Below are 23,107 nucleotides of genomic sequence, written 5' to 3'. Positions count from 1 at the left end.
TGTTTTACAGAATATTATTGTGTCACAGTGAAGCTGACCTTTGATTTGATTGATTTGATGTTATCCTACTAAACATTTTTGTCAAATTATGTAATGGTTTGTGTATGAATTCTTGAGTTATGGCCAAAAACCATCATCACTGAGTCCAAGTGGGCATTTGTGCCAAATTTTAAGAAATTCCCTCAAGGTGTTTCTGAGATATTGTACAAGACAAGATATTATAGAGTGAAAACTAAATGTTTCTGCGCAGTTTTTTTCTCACAACACACACCAAAACACTTGTGTTACAGATAACATTAATCAGAGATGTTGGTCAGTAAATTACATTAACATTTTGTTATTTCGTACAAGAAAAAGAATTTAAAATGCTTCTATGTTAATGCAGTTAAAAGTCCAGCCACAGGGTCCAGATTTCTCCTTAATCACTAGATCAAGGTCCACACAGTTTAATATATCGAGCGTCATGCTTGCGTTTGGCCATGTCGTCGAGCTAGTTTGTCTCTGTAAAGTAGCTGTCCATTTACTTACTCTAAAGCAGGAAATGGCACTTCAAAATAAAAGCTATGTGCCTGGAATCCACTGCACTACAAAGTTGAAATGTTTGCGAGTCACTTGCGGTCCATTCAGAATGGGCACACGATCCACTTTTGGACCGCGACCCACCAGTTGGGAACCGCTAATGTAGAGTGTAGGATTTAGTGGCATCTAGCGGTAAGGTTGCAGAACTGAAACTTCTCCTGTGTGCCAAGTTTGACAATGCAATTGGTCCTGTCCAGAGCCAGTGTTTAATTTGTCCATTCTGGGCTACTGTAGAAACAACATGGCAGACTACATGGAAGAGGACCTGCTCCGTATGTAGATATAAATGGCTCATTCTTGAAAACAGAATCCTTTTTTTCAAGTGATAATACTCTAATGAAAACAAAGTTATAAATATTATATTTCATTTCTGCCAATAGATGGCCTTAAATCCTACACACTGGACCTTTAACTTGAATAAATAACTTAATTTAAAAAAGCTGCAAACTCTCAAACACTTCTCTCACAGCCTCTGCCTCTCACAGAGGCACTAAAAGCCTCAAATCCTTGCATTTGTTAGGCTGTATCTACCAAATGTTTGCTATTGTTTTCTGCAGAGTTCTGTCACATTATGAATCAGTAGACAGGCTGTAAGGCTTGGATGGAGCAGCACCATCTGTTAGTCTTAGTTTCTGAAGAGACATAACATACTTCAGAGTAAGCACGACATCGACTCGGAGGCTGCTATGCTCCTATTTTTGGCCTGTTCTGATTCCAAAATCTTATCTCCACAGAGTTCCTTACCCTATATTACATTTCAAGTAAGTATGACAAGTTTGTCTTCTTGCTGTTAGTGTTACGGATCTCCCGCCCTCAGAGGAGTACAGCTCTGAACACATCCAGCCGTTACCAGCCGGTATTCTTTATCAGCCAGTCCAGAGAAGTGACACGGCTCATCCTCCTTGTTAACTTCTCCTGAGAGATCTGCCACTTTACATCTGAGCCTGTCAGCAGGGCTTCAGTCCTCCAGCAAATGTTTCACCTGTCTTGTATAGGATAAAAATGTCCCGAATGATTCTATAGGAAATGTTTAGGGTGGGAATTGACTCAAAAAATGATACTGGATTGAAGAAAGCCAGCACAATATTTCGGCTCTGACTCCAGTGGACTGTGCCAAAAAACTGACTCCTGTCCTTTGCCCACTGGGCTGCAAATGAAAAACAACTGACAGTTTAGCTAATTGGTCTTGATGAGGATCACCATCTGAGTATGCAGCTGTTTTTTTTTTATTTATTCAAGTAAACTGCATTAACTCACTACAGTCTTCTTCCTGCACAAAAGTAAGTGAAACTCACTGACCAACATCACTGGTTGAATCTTTTTTCGTAAAACAATTCTATCTTTGTATTCTGAGACAAGAATTGCAAGGAAATGTTCAGTTTTTAGTCTCTTGTCTAAGATTGTTTTTGGAATCAGCTTTCCATCATTATACTGTACACATACTCTTAATATAACAGTGTAGTGACTCATGGTTAAAATTAGGGCATCCTAAAGCAATAGTTTGACATTTTCGGGAAATGCACAGTCACCTTCTTGCTGAAAGCTAGACGAGAATATCTATACAGCTACAGCTGTGACGTAGTTATCTTAGTTTAGCATAAGCACCAGCCTGATTCTGCACAAAAGTAACAAATAGACAGTGGTTTAATGGTGGGTTACGTGCGGCACTATTTCCAGCCAGGTGCAGCAACTTTCTGGAGATATGACATGTTAAGACAAAAACTTATAGTGTGGATGTGGCATCATGTGAGCTTCATACATATGGATGGGTTAATACAGTTTCAGAAATAATCTCCGTCCATACTAACACGCCTGGAAATGCATATCACATGACCATTCACATACACTTGCTGGTGTAAACAGGAAGCAAGTTGTCTACTCTGTAGTTGGTTGCTTGTTTATGGAGAATACTACAGAGATGGCAAAAAATACGACCTGAGATTTCTTTGCTTGCACCAACAAAGAGGTGTAACCGTTACTAAAGTAACGCATGGGTATAAGGCAGACAAGGAAGGAAACAGATTGGGAGTCATTAGAACGCAAATATGGTGACACATCAGAGCAGTACCGGGAGTGTTATTCATTTCTGGAGGAGGCCACAGCTACCCAAGAGGGATGAAAACACAAAAGATATGTAGGCCTAGCTTTAATGTTTTGGCTTGACACATTGTGACTGATGAAAACCAATCAGGAAGCAAACATGGGTGTCTGTGTAACGCTTCTAAAAGTCTTCATTTTCGCCTGTCTCGACTAAACCGCAACCCCAAAGTTTTCAAAATAAAACAGGGTCAGCAGTGTTGCCAAAGGTCTCTGGTTTTACAGGTTTAAAACACTGGAGTAATGTGGACGCTAGGTATTAAAGTAGCAATATGCATTTTAAAACGAAAACGTGGATGTAGCCTTAGAGGTGCTGGTAGGCAGATTTTGTTACCTTGGAACAGAGTCAGGCTAATGGTTTCCAGGTCTTTATGCTAAGCTACGCCAACCAGCTGTTGTCGCATCACATTTCATGGACAGGCATGAGAGTGCTAATCTTCTCATCTAACTATCAGAAAGAACAAAAGTGAGCATTTCCCAACATGTTAAATTATTGTTATGTTAGATACATATTTCACAGCCAGAAAAAATACAATTCATTTGTGGTTGCTTTTTATATCATATAATATCTACTGGATATGAATCGTATCCAGCAGATATTGGAAAACTCAGTGGAAAGCAGCAAATCAATCTAAAAGCCGAGGGCAGTCTTAGGAAACTGTCTGACAGTGTGGTAAAGTGCTCACCGTTTTCAGTGAATGGGCTAAAACACTCAAAACCACCAGTGTCTTTTTAAATGACAGAGGGATTCACTGCCTCAGAGAGGGACGTGAGAGGCCATGTGAGAGGATGAGGTTAACCCCATCTCACTTTGTTGGGCAAATGAAGCAGACCGAGTGGAAAAGTGGAATGCCAATGTGTGTAGGACTCAACCGAACCGCACGGATGAGTGCACTTGGTCATCTGTTTCGCCCAGCTGAGCGCTTGGGGAGCTGCTCAGCTGACTGGTGTAAATGTTCTGTCTTTCTCAGGTCGTCCCATTTAGAGTCACAGCGCTCAGAGACATCAGACCCATCTGGTTTGAATTTACATCAGTGGTTAAATTTGACTGCGTAACGTTTCCATTACGGGAGGAAATGAGGATAAAAAAAATCCCACACAACAGACAAATGGAAGTTTTTGGTTTGCATACATGAGAAAAACATTATGAAGGGGTCTCAGTGGTACTGATCAGATATAGGATTGTTCTGTACTGTATATCAAGGGCTCTCAATAATGCTGACAACGTGATCAAAATTTACAAATTCATTATTCTAACTGCAAATATGATGTTATTTAAGATTCTACCTTGATTCCATCCTGCCATAGATGCTCTCGCTGGAGCCGCTCAGCTTCACTGGCTAACCTCTGCAAGAAAACAAAGAACAAGTCACATCAGAGGAGCAGGTACAGTGACATGTCTGATTTCTCCTTATCAAAGGGAGGAACACCGTGAGGCATCGGGCTGAGGCAGAAGTGGGTTTACTGGCTTTTGGGAATAATGTCTCCCTGCACTTTTTACCACAGGAGAGCCGTTCAGACAGTATCAGGAATAACATCAATCAAATACTTTTCTATCGATGTCTCATTTTTTTGCTTCTAATTTGCAAATCCTATAGCCATCCTGAAGCTACTCAGTTTTAAATCAGTCAATAAAACAAGGTAAAACTCTGTATTTATGGCCTGGAATCAAAGAACAATAACAGACGTTTTTACAATGTATGAATTAAAGTCAGAGAGTGACGTCTATATCATTTGATGTGTGTGTTGCAAAAATAGTTTGCTTGGTCATCTTTGAAAGATGGAACAAATCAAATTTTAATTTTCATCCCACACATCGAACACTCGGTGTCTCTAAAATGTATATGTAATACTATATTATTATTATTATCATTATTGCATGGAAGCTTATTGAATCTAAACTTAAACATCACAGTAGTGTGCATGCGTTGTCCTGCATGCAGCCTGCTGCATTATCGTATCGTTACTGACGGTGATGGTACAGTAATTCTGTGCAACTGTAGCATTAATTGTAAAATGATTTGAGGAATAATTAAACTGCTGCTACATTCTTTCAACTAATATCCTAATTTATTCTGATTTAACCCTATGAAACCTGGAGCGACATCCCTTCCATATGTCACAGACGCCTTTCGTCAGTTTTTAAACCATTGAACCTGAGCAAATTGGTGCAATTTCTTTCAAATTCATGTGAAAAAAACTTGAAACTTGAGAAATGTCCTAAAAATTGAAAAAATAATAATAATAATAATAATAAAATGAAAAAAAAACAAACAAAAAAACAAAAAAACATAGATTTAGAAATGTAAAAAAAACTGCAAATAAAAGAAAAAAGCTAGGGAAAATCTACATTTATAATTAGTTACTATTACTATTGTGATGGTTTAAAACTATGTTACATAATTATTATTATTTTTAAGTATTTTTTCCAGGTAATTTCCTTGTTTGTTTCTTTATTTTTTTAATTACTAATGTTCTTGTTTTTAAAAGAAATCAAGCCAATTTGCTCAGGTTTCAAAGGGTTAAAAAAATCTTGCATTTATATTCAAAACACTTTGTAATATAATGCACATATTTCTTACTCTCTACTCTTACTTTTATATTTATTTCATTTTATTCATTTAACAGGGACAGTGCACAGCTACTCTTTTTCATTTATAGTCCCTGGGCAGGAAACAGAAAATAATTTCTCTGCTAAAAGACACTATTATATAAAATACACAATTACAAAATTGAACACATTCATGACACAGCAGCTTCAGCAATGACAATAACGAGACAACACAACATCAAGTCATCACAACAATAATAACAACATCAACAACAATACAACTACAACACTACGATCCCACAACAGCAACAATAACACTACAACATTAAAATATAACAAGATATTGTTTTATATATTGTAGCATTGTGTAAATATTCTTATATTTTTACATACTTATTATTTTCTGTTTTCTTATAAATCTCTATGTTTATACATAAGAGCAACTGTAATATATCCTGATTTCACACCCAGGGATCAATAAATTAGTAATAAGCTATTACTTAATAAATTAATTACTCAACACTGGAAAATGTAGTTCTGACATACATCACTTGTAGAAAACAAGAATTTACAGTTAAAAGCATACAGAGAAATAAGTGGAGGATGAAATAGTTAACTGTAACAATAAAGAGTTTCATACTCACATCGAGTGCTTTGCGCTTCTTAGCCAGGAGCTTCTCTATATCTGAGGCCACCTTTTCCACAATCTTCCGAGGCTGATTCTTCACCAGACTGAACCGCCGTCTTTCTTCGTTGTATATCTGTAAATTTTTAATGGACAAAGTTAAAAACTCAAGAGCAATAAGAGCTGAAGAGTCACTCTATTAGGTCTGTTTCTGCTGACCTCATGTCCTGCTATTGACTTTTTGTGGCTTTTGACTTATTGTCTGAGCTGACTCAACATACATCTGTGTTACCATCAGTGCAGCTGATTGTTCTGGGCAATATTTGGTGTTATTAGAGAATAATAATTTACAAGTGCGTATTTTGTAAAACCTGAGAAACAAACACTAAAGAAAATATATGATGAGAAGTTAGAGGCATCTCAACAATCCTGATAATTCAAAGCTCATGAATTTGCAAAAGCAAATGCTTTTTATATTTAAACCCTGAGGACACAGGGGGAACAGTCACTTGTTGTGTTTGTGTGTTCAGTCCAAATCTAAATATGGATCCTTTCATGTAATCTATTCACACACAATGTCTGTTGTCTCTGAAGGAAGGTTTCACTGAAGAATCACATTACTGGAATTTCATACCAAAATGACACAGACACCATGTGGCATTTATTCTCTTGGCCATGAAATCATCTAATAATAATAAAAACATTTTAGATACAGGAACAGTTTGGTTGTTGAAAGAACAAATCTTGAAATTGCTTCTGAAAACAGATAATGGAGCATTTTGGAATCAAAGATAAACACATCGACCTAAAAACATCATCCTGCATGACTGCTACATGTCATTGAAATGGATGTGAAAAAAACACTGAAAGCTGTTAACTGTTGCTTTAACGACAAAGTATGACTTTGTCTTGTGAAGCGGGTGTGAGATTTACAGGATGAATATGAGGTTTAACATCTTCTACTCCACCGCTCCCTACCAAAGACACATTTCTGTCTTTTTTAGGTGGGTACAGGGAATTTTATGAGAAGCTCAACACCGTGTGTGTCAGGTGTTTCTAGTCATAAATCTGTAATAAACATTGTGTTCCTTTCAAACTTTAATTTTTAGAGTTTAGGGGCTTAGAACATTATGCTGGAAGTATCTGATGTCTATTCCCACGCTCAAGTATGTTTCATAAGTTGTTGCAACAATTTTTGTTGCGACAGATTTGATGCAATTTTTAAGCAATTTTAACCACTCGAGAATTTATAAAAAAATTGTCAAAAATCCCTCCAAAATATAACAATAAGACACCAAGGCCTTGAGGAACAACATGCTGTGATTTGGTATCAAAAAAGACATTTTGAGATTTTGGTAAGAATTCCATTTTTTAGTGATTGAATGACGAGCACCTCTGTTCTGGAAACTGCTCAGATACTCCTTTATAGTAAAAATACCTATGAAATCCATACATCCTTTGAGTGCCCGAGGTCTCCAGTTTGTGGCTGTAAAGTTTCATAGGGCTGTGATTATTCTAGGGGTCACAATAGGTCATTTTATACAGTGATGTCTGTTTTAAAGAAATGGTCCCACTACAATGACACAGCTACTGTGGGGATTAACATCACAACACATGAACAAAAAAAAACTGGTCTCAGTGAATCCACAAGAGTCTCAGCTTTCCAGTCATACCCAGTGTTGGGTAAGGGTTACTTTAAAAGTAATCAAAGTACGTTACTGCGTTACTTTTTAAAAAAGTAACCAGTTACTTTACTGCGTTACTCTCTGAGTAAAGTAACTCAGTTACTTTAAAAAGTACTTCCAATGTTACTCCCTGAGAAAAGTAACTCAAGCACTTTTAAAATACTTTTCAGTATTCTACATTTCCTATTGGGCAATGGACCACAGGGCGCTAAGCCTACATTTTTTTGTCTCCAAAATTAAAGTTATGGACCACTTGCCCTTCACTGAGATCCAATTCTCCCATCACAGCCGTCACTTTGACCAGTAGAAACACAGAACGATCTGCTGCTGTAGACAACTGTATGACAACAACACCCCAGTGTTTTTAATATTTCCTCTGTGGATGTTACCACACAGAGTAAAAGGGGGAAATGATGGTGTGAAACAGCAGAGGCACTTTGTCAACCCGCTGAGTTAACGTTACTGTCATTAGCATCAAGCTAGCAAACAATGGTACATCCTCACGGTTGGACATAAAGTAATAACATTAACAACTGCAGAGGCTCCCAGCTTCATTTGAAACAAACTACATTATAGACGGTCCGTTATTTATTAATCCCTCTGTGTGTTTATATATTTACTTTTTATCCGCTCCATTGTCTTTATAAAGTTAACATATCGCACCGTCATTTCAAACTCAACACTTGTTTCAAATTAAAAGCCCCTTAAAACCTCGGCTAGAGAATCCCTCCAATTTCTAAACAGGCTTTTATTCTGAAACATTTGTCAGAACTTCCTGTGGAAGATACAGTAGCTTGACAGTTCATGTATGGCGCTTCAAATGTAGCTCCTGCCATCTGCTGACGCTTTTAGGTGACTACAACAACATGTCAGCTGGCACATGAACAAACACAAATAATAGTGAAAGTGATAAAAATAGGACAAGAATAACCCGATGACATCACACACGCCGTGAAAGACGACTGGGGATAATTGGTGAGTACCAGCGTGTAGCGTGTACCAGGCATAATGCAAGTCCTGAGTCTGAAATATGTCTGTCAGCGAGTCCTACTCCACCTATTTAGACTCCACCGTAGACAACGGCGGCATTTCTCCGACCACGTAGCGAGTCACAAGCTCTGTGGCTTCTTTCAGACTGATAGGTTTAATGTTATCTCCGTTATTAGAACCAAACGACAGCCGTTGCTGTTTCGGAGCTGAAGGACCAGCGTTCTAAAAGTAACGGAAGTAACTGATGTCTTGTTTGAAAATGTACTTAACGTTAAGTATTTGATTACTCAAACAGCAAACTAACGCGTTAGGTTACAAATTTATACAATTCCAACACTGTTAAGGAACCCCTTTATACAGACATTTTCAAATACAATAGACGAAAATAACACAGTCGTGCTGCAAGCAAAAAACTACATGTAACCATAAAGTGGTCATGTCTGTAAAGGAAAGAGCGTGTTGTGAAAATGCCAGTTTTTCCTTTACCAGAATTTAGCCTAAGTTAGAAGCTTAAAAACTCAGCCCGCTATAGTCTCAGCCTAATATTTTTTGTGCACACTTATGACTGTATGCTCAAGGACCTCTCATGCTTGCTGTGATTTGCTCTATTTTATTCCATCATAGTTTGGAATCTTGTTTCCAATCAGGACAACATACATGGTGGTCAGGTTAGTGTTAGCATATTCTTTTGTTTGCATTTTCACCTTGAAATTGACCTTTAACATCACTGGTGTTTATGAATTGTACATGTCCAGATCCGCATGTCAAAGTAAGACATGTGGATCTGGACATGTACAATTCATAAACACCAGTGATGAATTGTACATGTCCAGATCTGCATGTCTTACTTTGACATGTCCAGATCCGCATGTCAAAGTAAGACAGCTGTGGTTTGCATTCACTCAATCAAACAATACAACAGTTGTTCTTTAAGAGAATTGTTCTTAACCAGGGGCCTGGGGATGAGGGAGTTCCAGGGAGTCCCCAGAAGAGTAAGAGTAAGAGTGACTACTCTGATCATAGGTTTGACTTCCTCCACAGTTATCTTCCCAACTAGGGATGCATGACAATGTTGACACGTCATCGGTATCGGCCGATAGAATCACCCAACATGTTTTTTCTCATTTTGCACATTCATTCATTCATTCATTCATCTTCTAACCGCTTCATCCTCTTGAGGGTCGCGGGGGGGCTGGAGCCTATCCCAGCTGACATCGGGCGACTATCGCAGGGCTGACACATAGAGACAAACAACCATTCACGCTCACATTCACACCTACGGACAATTTAACCTAGTCCCCAATCTGCATGTCTTTGGACTGTGGAAGGAAGCCGGAGTGCCCGGAGAGAACCCACGCTGACACGGGAGAACATGCAAATTCCGCACAGAAGGGCTCCCACGCCCGGGATCGAACCGGCAACCCTCTTGCTGTGAGGCGAGAGTGCTAACCACCACACTACCGTGCCGCCCCTCATTTTGCACAATGAATGCAAAACACTGAAAAGCATTGTATTTCATGTCTCCATCTGCTGGTGGGCCATCACAATAAGAGTATGCATGCATGATATGATGGTAATTTCACTACAGAAGAGACTTGATGATCACTAAAACTAGGTGGGGAAAAAAGTGGATATATTGATATCAGTATCGATTGGCTGTTACAGATCAGTATATCAGGTATCAGCAAAAAAAATACAGTATCTTGCATCCCTGCTACCTACCCAACTGTAATTAACAGCTGGTTTAAAACACTTAGTAATGTCAGCCAGCTGCTAAAAACACCTTTGTCAGTTAATTCATCACTCATGGTGGTGATATACTGAGAGACTTTATGTTAAACACAACAGGGCAACGTGCTTGCAAACAGGAATTAATGTACACTGTGTACCAAAATCATCATTAAAATCAAAATCACATGGCATTTTCAGAAAAATAAGCCTTACCCAGGCAGGCCACATTAAGCCCTTTGTTGTGGCTCCAAACTGACATCCATAGAAAAGTTTGGTCTCATTTTGAAGTAGAGCATCTGCAGATTAACTCAGCACTCACACAGTCTGTCCTGCACTGCCTGTTACCCACCCACATCCCGACAGACACACCTAGTGGAGATCTGCACTCTGGGTGCACTTTTCTAGTTGCATTCTGAATTGGGACTTAAGTTTACAGATTCACCCAGATTCTGCTCTTAAAGCTCTTCTCCAGAGGACCTGAAGTTAAATTAGACCACACATGGAAACACATCACAGTTTACTTCAGAAATGTGGCCTTTCAACATGCCCACAAAGTATTCCTTATGATTTCTTACTCCAGAGAACTTTATGGGTCACCAGGAGACATCTGGGAGTGACACTGAGCGGCATGAACTGCATGAGCAAATGTCCAAGTAACTACTTAACTAACTTGTAACTTTGTAGACAGTTTGATGCAGAGAAAGTTTGGTGCCTTTTAGTATGAAATACTGCCTGTATGCAAATGTCTATTCACAAAGAGGAACTTTATAGCTCTAGTTGGCAGCTGCCCACATCCAGATCTCTCCAAAAACAAACAACACCTTTTATTACAGGCATTGTTTTGCCTGAAGTATCTTTTTACACAAATATTGTCTTCCACTGTATATTATTACACACACGAACCGTGCTGACTGGGAGTTCAAGGGGTTCGTTGTCATCATTTATGCAGGGACAAGATACCTGCAGTATCCTGCTATAAGCTTCAATCTCTGCTGGGTTTTAGGCCATCAGACTCTCTACCTCACGAGAAAAGATGTCAGAGAGAAGATGAAGAGAAACAGTGGCCTGGATGAATATATTTGGCAATCCTGCATACTGTATGACTGCCCTGTCCCTATAAATGGACTTCATCAAATGGACTTCAAGACATCCCTCAAGTTGTGTACTGACCAGATGCTTCATTGGCCGAAGTCACACAGATGGAAACATGCAGTAATGAACAGGGTGTTTCTGTGAAGTGGGTGCTGTCGGAGAAGAACTAGGTCCTGTGTGATATATATTTAGAAGTAAGATGCACAACTGACGATAGATAAGATGCAGATAAAGCAAACCAGCCAGAAATGGGACCAGGAAATGTCCATGGTATCACATAAACTCCCCTAAATTAATATGTAAGCCTTAAAGTAATACTCCATCCACAAAATGACCATCTGTATATCAATACTTAATGTATGTTTCGCTGAATTTATGAAGAACACTTTGTTTTTCCCACCTGCCTCCACAATGAACGGAGAATCCAAAAAAGGTGAACAATGTTCATGAATTAAACAGGGACCAAGTTTTGCGACAGAAAAACTATATTAAAACAACCTTTTACAAACTCTCACACAACTCTAATCCCATTCTCATTTATCCAGTTGTATCCTCAGTACTTCACATACACATGCATTAACGCAAAAACGTTACGATTAAAAACACTTCCGCCTGCAATTAATGCACCTTGAGCATGCCTGACCACATGCTTGCATATGAGCTCTGTTTAAGCAGACTTCAAACAGATGCATGCCCGCATACACGCTACTTGGGGGTGCATGAGACTGTTTGCACTGACATGTTTTAAATACTAAGGTTGTAGCAGAAAATACATGTCTTTTCTGTTCAAGATGAACTATGTATGCTCGTGCTCAGGCATGCTAAGGGCCTGCTACTAGTAGTCTTTTAAATTGTAACGCTTTAACAAAAATTCTTGTATTTGGGAAGTACCGAGCATACAACTAAATAAATGACACTTGGATGACACTGCATGAGCTGTGTGGGTTTGTAAAAGGATGTTCTGATATAGTTTTTCTATTGTTAAACGCAGTCCCCCTTCACTTAAAATTTATGAAGACTGTTGGCCTTTTTTGGATTCTCTGAGCTCATACACAAGCGCATGCTCAGGCACACTACTTGCAGGCAGGCGTGATTTTAATCGAAACGTTTTTGTGTAAATGCATGTGTTACTGCAGTGCTGAGCATACGACTGGATAAATGACACTTGGATAAGAGTTGTGTGAGAGTTTGTAAAACGATGTTCTGAGTTTTTCTGTTGTCTAACGCAGTTCCAGTTTACTTTAAATTTATGACGACTGTTTGCTTTTTTTTGGATTCTCCGTTCACCATGGAGGCATGTGGGAAAAACAAAGCTTCTTTCATGAATTCAACACAACACACAAGTACTGATAGTAAAATGGTGGTCATTTAGCAGGTGAAGTATACCTTTAAAGGTCTAGTGTGGATTGAGCGACAGCTGACGGTGAGGTTACAGATTTCAACCAGCTGAAACTTCTCCTGTCCGCCAAGCTTAGAGAATAACTATGGTGGTGAAAATGTGTACGGCCCTATCTAGAGCCAACGCTTGGCTTGTCCATTCTGGGCTACTGTTGAAACAACATGGCAGACTGCTTGAAAGAGGACTCGTTCCTTTTTCAGATATAAACAGCTCATTTAAGGTAACAAAAACAAAACAATTCTTATTTTCAGGTGATTATAAACTAATGAAAACATAGTTGTGATTAATAGATTCCATTCTGCCAACCCCCCCCCCCCCCAAATCTTACACACTGAACCTGTAATTTAAATTGTTAAGAGTTTGGGCACAGCCTATGTGCGTAGGAGTAATTTTGTTCCATGTGGTAAATGAGAGAAGAGTGGATGTGAAAGAGACTGTGAGAAAGAACTAGAGTGTTTACTGTGCAAAGAATCATGCAGCATGGAAAGCTACCTGTCCAAAGGAAAGTAACAGAGACAGAAATGACCAGGGCTAAATCTAAGAAAAGACTGAGGAAGATGGTAAGATACAGCATGGTAAAGCGAGTTTTTTGCAGAGAAGTTGTGTATAACTGCAGCCAGAGGGGAGGTGGGTGACGCATGGATTGAGGGGATGACAGAAGTTGTGTGCTTTGGTCAGTGCTCTGTCAGTGGTGGTAGTGTCAGTGAGGGCTGGCAGGTTCAAAATGGGGAGGCCAATTATTTTAGAGGATATGTTGGTGATTTTTAGGAGCTTCTGTCTATTTGTGAGGGTAAGAACAGTCAAATAATAGGTGGCACAGTACAGGATGTGGGTTCATAACTGTTTAAGCGTTTATGGATGTCTGTGGTGTGGTGATCAAAGCTCAGTTTATTGTGCAGGGTGAAGCCGAGGTACTTAAAGCTCTCCATCAACTCCACTGGTTGGCCGTTGATGGAAGTGGAGCAATGACGGTTGGTGAGTTTATTGTGAAAGATGAGCTCCTTTATCTTGGAGATGTTAAGGAGGAGGTGACTGTCAACAGGGGTGCGGATGTTGTTGTCGCAGCAGAGCATGCATCATTAAAAACCAAAGAAGAAGAAGAAGAAGAAGAAGAAGAGGAAGGTCAGAATCTGCTGTCTACTTCATGGATTGTACTGGAGGATAAACTCAGTGACTTCAGTGATCATCTGTCTTTAAAATTTTGTTGTCCAGTACTTTGGTTTATGCCCTGATACCTGCAAAACTAATGACATCACCTTCATCCTCAGCTGTACTTTGTCTAAATGCTAATTACTGAATGCTAACCTAGGGTAGTGAACATGGCAAACATTATACTCTCTACACATCAGCGTGTTAGCATCATTACTGTGAGCATGTTAGCATGTCCTAAACACTGAGCTTACAGCACCACTGTGCCCATCTGTACATCCATGGGCTAGTACTGTAGGTCTTAAAATAAGGTGTGGTCAGTTGCAGTGTTGGCATATTGTGACGCAGCAATCGTGGACAGTGATTGTGTCATTGACCAACAAAAAGTTTAAAGTCAGAATGGTGCAGTATTTTCCTGCTATTTAAAGGGCACTTTATTTCGATAGTAAGATGTGTCAACACACGTGGGTTCATAATGCCAGAGACTGTTTATAAACCAAGATGACCCACTATAGAATTTATTTCCGGTATCTCTTTCTTGTGGGTTTCAGTGCTGCCTCGCCACTTTAGGAGACTAGCAGTGGTCCTGAGTCTATTCATTCCAATAGGAGAAGGGAAAGTGAGTACAGATTATGACCGTTTCCTATGCCCAGTAGTCACTGAAGTAAATGCTGGACCCATTTTTCACAAGCCTCAACCCCTCTAGACATTCTAACACGTAAATGGCATACTTTCAGACAAACAAATCAGAAGAAAATGAACTTTAAGACATGTCTCCATTTTAGCAAGACACAGACTTCAAGCAGATAGCAGATAAAAACGAGCAGCATAATAAGGAACAAACACTAAATCTGTGCTGTATCTAGTGTTGTATAGTCAATAGTGTTTTGAATCTGATTTCATTTATCCATGTCAATGGTTAATACACTTCCAAACAAGGTGGGGGTATGTTGGGGTGAAACAACCACGCCCACTAAGGAGACAGAAAGTGTATACCATTTCGTACCAGCGGCACAGCTTGAGATGGGTTATCTTCTGTTATAGACTATCTTTGATAATGCCCATAAACTCTGCTTGTTACACACAAGGACACATAAATGGGTTGCACATGGGCGAAATAATAATATATCCTTGATGGGGAAAATAGTAATTACAATCTATGAAATTTGAACATAGCAGAGATCAGAGCAGAGCTGCTGTCGGACTCCCCATTAAGAAGGATGCTGTGCGTATTTACCCACAAGGACCAGTGTAACTTTACTGATCATTTCAGAGGCTAAAAGTTTAGTTGTACTTCCTCTGTCAAATTTAGGTTTTTGGTTTTGATGCTTAAATTTCCCACGATATTAAATGCAGTGACACTACTGCTTTTTTTTTTTTTTTTTTTTTTTTTTTTGCATTACTCTCAGCAGATAAATGTTTGGTGCAGGCTTTTAAAGGGAACGGGAGAAGACTCTCTCTGGTTGAATTCATGTTATTCCCAGAGCACACCTATGATTCACTAATGGACTAAATACAACCCCTTAGCCCCATTGCACCTTACTTTGTGCTCAGATTTTGAACCATTTAACTAGCAAAAGTGGAGTTGGACATGCCTTAAATGCACTTGCCAAATGCACTTTATACCATGTGCTATTGATCATTTGAATAGAGCCTTTAGTCTTGCTGTGTGGAACTGGTTTAAGGGGCATCTTGAAGGGATTTTTCAAGCCTATCATCTGAGGTTTTCACCAACCTCTAGAAAATCACGTCAGTTTTCTTTAGAATAAAAATAAATAAATAAATAAATAAATAAATAAATACAAAATACAAAATTTAAGTTTTTTGGGATTTCATCTAAAAACAGCACCATAAAAAAACAGTCCAGCCAAACTGCATGCAAGCAGTCTGGTAAAAAATAAGCCTGATGCAGAGCAGGGGTGTGTCACTGAGACCTCCAACATTATCTGCAAATGTAAAATCATGGCTTTGTATTGGCTGAGGATTGAAAATGGCGTGTCATTTAGATTACAAGCGTTTCCTCGACGAGAGAAGATTGCACTGAGCTTTCCCGGCAGAGAGGAACAATTTCTTTAACAGATCCAGAGTGTTTCAGGAGCATGGAGGGATTAATGAGGACTGAATGAACAAGTGAGTGTCACATCAAGGCATTACTGCAGGCTGCAGGCTGACCATCTGCTCTGCTTTGACACAAACAGAGAGGACACGTGCCGCTGCTCTCTGCTGAGGGAACGCCCCCACACATCTTCACAGAGCGGGGCTCTCTTGCCCCCTACAGATGATCTTTAGTCCTGTTTTTGGCATTTACCTGCTCAGGGACAACCCCTTATTCCCAGCCACCTGTTACAGGCGGGATGTAAAAATGATCTTGTGGGACACGACAGGTAAATGATGATGTCTAATTAATTTGCAGCATATTCCTCACAGAAGACTATGTTTACATGCACACCATAAACCAGATCACTGTGAGAAATCTGATGAAAACAGGAAACTGGACATTTCCATGCAGTGCAATAGTCAGTACTTTAGATAAGTCTAAATACCGGTTTATAGCATATGTACTTGGTTAGATCTTCAAGAACAATAGAGTTTAGATCAGTTTCAGAATTGGGATAAAATTATTTGAGGGCTACAATCAACATTATTTACTTATTATATTTATTTTCATCATCTGTTAATATACAGATTGTTTTTTGATCAATAAATTAAGAAAAAATACTCAAACCACATTTCGTTTACTATTATACAACACAAGAAAAGCTTCATACACTTACATTTGGAAAACTGAAACCAGCAAATGTCAATCGACTAATCTAATAATCAACTCAGCATTTCAGCCTCAAATAATTTTAATGCCAAAACCATTTAAAGGGTATATGCAGTGTATCCATAACCTGACCAAATAATCAGCTTCCTTTACAGTTGTCTTTTAAAAATGGAAAAAAAAAAGTGTTTTTTGCTTTTATGAGCCCAACTTTTTTCATATCCTTCTGAGATTTCTCAGAAAAATCCCCAAAGGATATAAGAGTGGAACAGAGCATTGAAAAATTACATTTCAAAGAGAAGTCTGATGATATTCTGCATTTTTCCCATTAAAAACTCCAAACACTGAATTGATCCTACAAATGATTACTGTCTGTGTAGGTCAGGAAGCTGTAAAGTACTGAGAAATGGACAGACACACCAAACTGATAAAGGACGACTGTTATGTCGCCTCACTTTGCATATATCTTGGCTAAAAGGCTGCAATTGAAACACACCACAAAGACAACAGCTAACAGCCAACTGGCACGTCCACTCTATGCTTGCGAGAAAGAAAATAACTCTCCATACCAGCAGGCAAAAGAAGTCTATATTCCTCATTCAAAAATAGGAAACCAGAAGACCCACAAGACAAATTCAAGGACCAACAAATATTATATAAACAATTATGAACCGTTTTCGCTAGATAGCTCAATGGGTGAAAACATATTGTTAACTGAAATAACAATGTTAGTTTTGATCTCACAATCTTTTGAATTTAGCCTTTGTTTACTTTCCTCACTTCTGTTTTCTCTTCTCGTACACTGAGCTGAACTGCTTAACAGAAGACTTTTATTCACCTAAGGGTCTGCCATCTCCAATGCCGATTCAATATGCTGAATCAGTCGGGAAAAAAAAGCCGACAAGTGCCAAGAGTGTAGGACACATTATGGAACCTGGGGCGACAGATGCTGACCTGACACTGGCCAACATCAGACAGACAACTTAGTGTGTCAGGGCCCTTAGTTTTGGTGTTTTCATGAGATTTGCTGACAACACAAAAACGTAGAACATCCCCAACCTTACCCTTCAAAATTCCAACTCAGACATCTGCTCACAAAGTCCTTGTTATTCTTTATAATCCACAGACCTGGCAGCAGTTTTCAACTGAAGCTACTTTTTTACAGAAGAATAAAAAAAAAAGTTTGACCATTTATCCTTTATAAGGAAAACATATTTCTCATTTATAGAGTTTGACAGTTTAGATATCAGGTCACTGCAGAGAGCCATGAGTCATATTATCTTATTACATATAATGTAAATGTATCTGATTGAGAGCGTGATAAACGACACCAGTGCATGAATACAAAGTAATGAAACACTTCATGAAATGTGAACTGTTTCATATACATTACATGATCATCTTATGAAAGCCTTGTATTAGTATTCATGCATGTAGGTGTTATTAAGCTCATGACTTCATGAAACATAATATTCTAAGTCTAACCACCGTGGGCGTTTGTTCAGGCATCTGTTTCGCTTTGTAGGACTCATGCAATGTGTGTGCAAGATGGATAATTATTGCAAACAATACAGAAAGTGCCAGAAAAAATTGGCTAGGACACTGAAAAAAAAACAGAGCATACATTCAGGAAACTGATGAATATAAAAGCTATTAGAGTTTTATGTCTGTCCAGGGAAAACAAAAACATGTTATTGGCTGCTGACATCTCTGTAGAGTCCCAGAAAATCATAAGAAAAAAAAAGAAACAAAGTGGTTTCTGAGATGCAGACTTTAATTGTTTTCTTGTTTTATGCAGCTATTTAGCTTTTAACTTAATGGTTTTACAGTTATTTTGCTTGCGACCTCTCTGCTCGGTGCATTTCTTGTTGGGTTTATGCAGCGCTGTGATGAGTGGGACCTGTGTTGTATAAAAAGAGAGCTACACACTCACCCCTTTCAACTGCTGAGCTCCAGTGATGTGCTGAAAGACTCTGTCAATCTCCTGCTCGATACGCCTGGCCCAGTGCATTATCCTGTGGATAAACATCACAGGCTGACTGTCACTCAGCACAAACAAATGAAAAAGATACAGTTAGAGTGTGTGTGTGTGTGTGTGTGTGTGTGTGTGTGTGTGTGTGTCACAGAAACAGTGATATTGCAACAAAAATAGCTGTCACTTCCGCATGGATTAAAACATAAATTAAATGTGGAAACGTGCTTCATTTAAAGGGAAACATTGGTGTTTTTGAACCTGGACCCTGCTTTCCCATGTTTTGTGTCTAAGTGACTAATGGAGACAACACTTTTTGAAAATGGTCCAGTACTGAGAGACGGAGAGAGCAGCTGCAGCAGCAAAAAAGGCTGCATTATAATCCCTATGGGCAATTGGGCACCATTAATTTACGTCCATTAAAAGCGCTTGTTCATACCAGACAGACTCAGACTGTTATTATAAGTTTCCGACAACATCATGTAAAGGACCCCACAGAGAAATGAAACATTTCTGTGTACCTTCCCCTTGTTTCAGTCTGTTTTGTGTCCCAGTCTCACTCAAGGAGAAGTCTCGTTTTAAAATCCTGTGATAAATGACTTGCTGCAGGAAAAATAATGTGGAGACATTAGCGAAAGTTGGAGAGAGCAGTGCTGGGAAGAGTTTGTAATGTTGCAAGTACAGAAAGTGTAGGTTAGTGTTATCTGAACAATTTTCAGTCTCATGCTGAATATTTAGCTGGTTTTGACATTGTGAAATAAGTCCATGAGATTTCAGAATAAGACTTCTCCTTGAGCAAGACTTACACCAGTTACACCAAGCAGCAACCTCTGGGGCTGAAAAATGAGGCCAACATGGAAGTGCCAAAAACTGCAGTTCTTTGAATGGCCACTAGAGGCTGGCTCCTGAAGCCAGTCAATGCCCACAGATGTCCATGTTAAAATGCAAAACTTCACAGCAGAAATTAACATGTTTCCAGCCTGGAACAGAAAACAGTTTTGGTCTCTATAGCTAATTTCTCCATTCATGACAACTGTTTTGGGCACTGGGGTTAAAACATTTTATTTGAGATTGATAGATAGATGGATAGATAGACACTTAATTCATCCCTAGCTCCTATAGCTCACATAAAGTCACATAAAAACCACAAATACAGTAAATAAGGTGCCAGTAGAAAAAATAGAGTACAAAAATTTGAGTCTCTGGGTGACGATTTATTATTAATTAAGGCTTAAAGTTATGCATAATTACGGGCGGACGGCTTTGAGTGACAGGCTGTCGAAGGCTTCTCAGTCAGATCCAACCCTCACTCCTCACAACGGCAGCTTCTTGCCCAAATACAGTCATTTCTGGCTTAAAAAAACCCAAAGATGGCAACAGTTGAAATGCAGAACCATTATTTTTACAGTCTGTGAGTTGACCACAATAACAAACAGACTGGATCAGCAAAAGATACATTTCATTTCTCTGTAGGTTTTTTTTTCTATAATGTTGTCAGACAATTATAGTAACAGTCTGAGTCTGTTAGTGGCAAAAACAAGCACTTTAAGTGGGCATACATTAACAGTGCTCAACTGCCACCAGGGATTACGATGCAGCCTGTTCGGCGCTGTGGCTGCAGCGCTCTCTTTCTCAATACTGGAGCAATTTCAAAAGTTGTTGTCTCCATTAGTCACTTAGACACAAAAACATGGGGAATAACAGAGTCCAAGTTCCCCTTGAACAAAAACCAAAACTCATTAATATCTCTACTTGTTCTGGCTCTTATTAAAATAAATGCAAGTTGTTCACAGACGTACTAAACGACAAAAAATGTGCCTCCACATTGCAAGCAACACAATTATTAATGCATCACTGATTCAGTCCATTCCCCATGGAGCAGAGTGCAGAGAAAAACTTGTAGAACGAAAAAAAGAATTTAAGAATTTAATATCTATGGAGAACAACTCAGTTTGTGAACCTCTCTGATACACTATCGACAATATCTTTTCAAGAAAAAACATTTCCATTTGTCTTATTACAACCACTAATTACACCAATTCAGCCTTTTCTAATTTCATGCCACTCCCATTGAACGACAACAGGAATAGAAAGAAGCTCAGGCAACAGTTGCATCCATGGCTGAGGTTGAGAGCAAGCCTTGAAATGTTAGTAACGCTACCTAATCAGCTTTGTTGACTCATCATCATAATTCTGTGAAAGGATATTTCCAGAGCAAAGAAAAATACAATTTGCTACATCATTATTATATAAGTACGTAAACAGCTCTAAAACCTGCTGCGACAGCCAAGATCACTCGATGCAACTGGCATTTCTTGCAAAGCCCCCAAAATAGAACGACTAATGAGGCAGGATGAACAAAACATCTACTGAGCTGCGAGCGTTAAGAGTAACAATAACACAGGCAATTCAATGAAGGAGAGGAAGACGTGTGGCTCTGGAGTAATTTAACAGTCTCCGGGCACTGCAAATTACAGACAAGACAGTCACATCGATATTCGTGAAGAGAAGCAAATGCCTCTCTAAGTGTGGAACCTCAGGAATAAGGCTCGGAGCTGTGACGATCAAGTGTTGTGAAGCTGCTCAATAAAGTGTTTGAGGTCATTTAATCCAACACTGTGTTATCAGTCCTGAACCAGAGGATGTGGCTTAAATCCTCCCACAGGTTGTTTTTTAAGTGTTGGTCATTTATAGCTTGGCAGCATGATGCAGTTAATATTTTGGCAGAACACTAGTCCATACATTTCTGCCTCATGGTTAGTTATCTTAATGCAGTGGTTCCCAGCTGGTGGGTCGTGATCCAAATATGGCTCTCTGGTCCATTCTGAATGGACCGCAAGTGACTTGCTAATGTGTCAAGTTTGTAAAAATCACGCTTTATTTTTTCAGTGAATTTCCAACACAGAGCTTTTATTTTGAAGTGCTGTTTTCTGCTATAGAGCGAGTGCTGTCTCTGTCACGTAGATGTCCATTAGTCAAACTGGTTCTACAACATGGTCAAATGCAAGTATGACCCTGAATGTGTATTGTGTGGAGAAAGGAGAAATCTGGACCCTGTGGCTGAACTATAAATCAATCAATCAATTTTATTTATAAAGCCCAATATCACAAATCACAATTTGCCTCACAGGGCTTTACAGCATACGACATCCCTCTGTCCTTATGACCCTCGCAGCGGATAAGGAAAAACTCCCCCAAAAAAACCCTTTAACAGGGAAAAAAAAACGGTAACGAAGGACCAACTTTCCACTCCGTTCCCAACTAGTTGGGAACCACTGCCTTAGTGGACTCCAAAAGTGTATTCTAACTAAATATTGTCAAAAAATAAACGCTTGAACCTGTAATAAGGTAAGTTGTGAACACGACAGATCACCTTTACAATTGATGTGAACTTATGTGCAAAAAGTTGCTTATGCGGACATCCAGCAGCTACAGGACACATTAATACATTTTCATATTAAAACAGTGCTTTAAACAAAAATGGTCTCAGTGCACGTGAGCATTTTAGTGCTGTTTCAGAAATAATCTCTATCCATACTCCTCCATGACCATTCACTGGCCATCAGCGTACAGGAAGCAGAATGTCTACTGTGCAGTGGGTTTTGTACTTACAGAATATACTGCGGAGGAAAAGTAAGAGCAGGGATTTCTTTGCTTGGACCAATGATGGGTGGGACTATTACTGAAAGAAGCACATGATTATAAGGCAGTCAAGGTTGCGGAAAACAGATTGCGAGTCACTGCAAAGCAAATACAGCAACATTAGAGCTGTACTAGCAGGGAGCATTGTCCTTTGCAGGAGGAAGCCACGGCAACAGGAAAGGAGTGCCCACACAAAAAGGACAAAAGCACAAAAGTTATGTAGAGCTAGCTACAATGTTTTGGCTTGACACATTGTAATCGATAAGACCCTATTGAGAAGCAAACATCATCGCTTTCAAATGTATCTCTTGCACTTGCGCCTGTCAAGACTAAAATGCAACCCCAGAGTTTTCAAACTAAAACAGGGTTAGTATCGTTTTCAAAGGTCCCCTGTTTTATGGGTTCCAAGACGCCAGAGTAGTGCGAACGCCAGGTGCAGACATGGCAATAGTTATGCTGTTTAAATCAAAAGCTTATTCGTGTGGATGTAAACAAAAAGCAACATTCATTCATTTGGAGTCATGTTTCTGGCCCCTTCATGAATATGTCCAACATTCACTCTTTTAACACAGTTTTTGGTCTCCACCACCTCCTGAGGGAAATATCTGTTTCTTTAGTTGCTAAACGCTCCACTGTGTTCACCAGCTAGTCACTGACTATGTCTCGTTGCCTGCTGTTACCATAAACAACACCATAAGAGCAGTGAGAGTGAATCAGAACAGTAAAGTTGTGATCCAAACAGTTGAACAATGAGCTGAAAGTCACTACAAAGCTCTGCAGAGACAAAAGAAGCTACAAATTTAGCAGGTCTATTGCTACAAGGGACACCTC

General features: G+C 39.2%; 1 protein-coding gene across 1 annotated transcript in view; it reads right to left on the bottom strand.

Annotated features, from left to right (window-relative positions):
- Positions 1–23,107, bottom strand: part of LOC125894114 (voltage-dependent calcium channel subunit alpha-2/delta-2-like) — a 67,509-nt gene that overhangs the window by 29,711 nt on the left and 14,691 nt on the right. The window contains exons 2-4 of the mRNA XM_049585310.1: positions 18,596–18,677; positions 5,872–5,988; positions 3,964–4,023 (exon numbers count right to left, since the gene is read on the bottom strand). Of these exons, the coding sequence (XP_049441267.1) occupies positions 3,964–4,023; positions 5,872–5,988; positions 18,596–18,677 (259 nt within the window). The remainder of the gene's footprint in view (positions 1–3,963; positions 4,024–5,871; positions 5,989–18,595; positions 18,678–23,107) is intronic.

The sequence above is a fragment of the Epinephelus fuscoguttatus genome, linkage group LG1, assembly GCF_011397635.1.
Source record: "Epinephelus fuscoguttatus linkage group LG1, E.fuscoguttatus.final_Chr_v1".
In the NCBI taxonomy this organism is placed as follows: Eukaryota; Metazoa; Chordata; class Actinopteri; order Perciformes; family Serranidae; genus Epinephelus; species Epinephelus fuscoguttatus.
The sequence above is the reverse complement of the archived record's forward strand: the minus strand, read 5'-3'. Positions and strand labels throughout refer to the sequence as shown.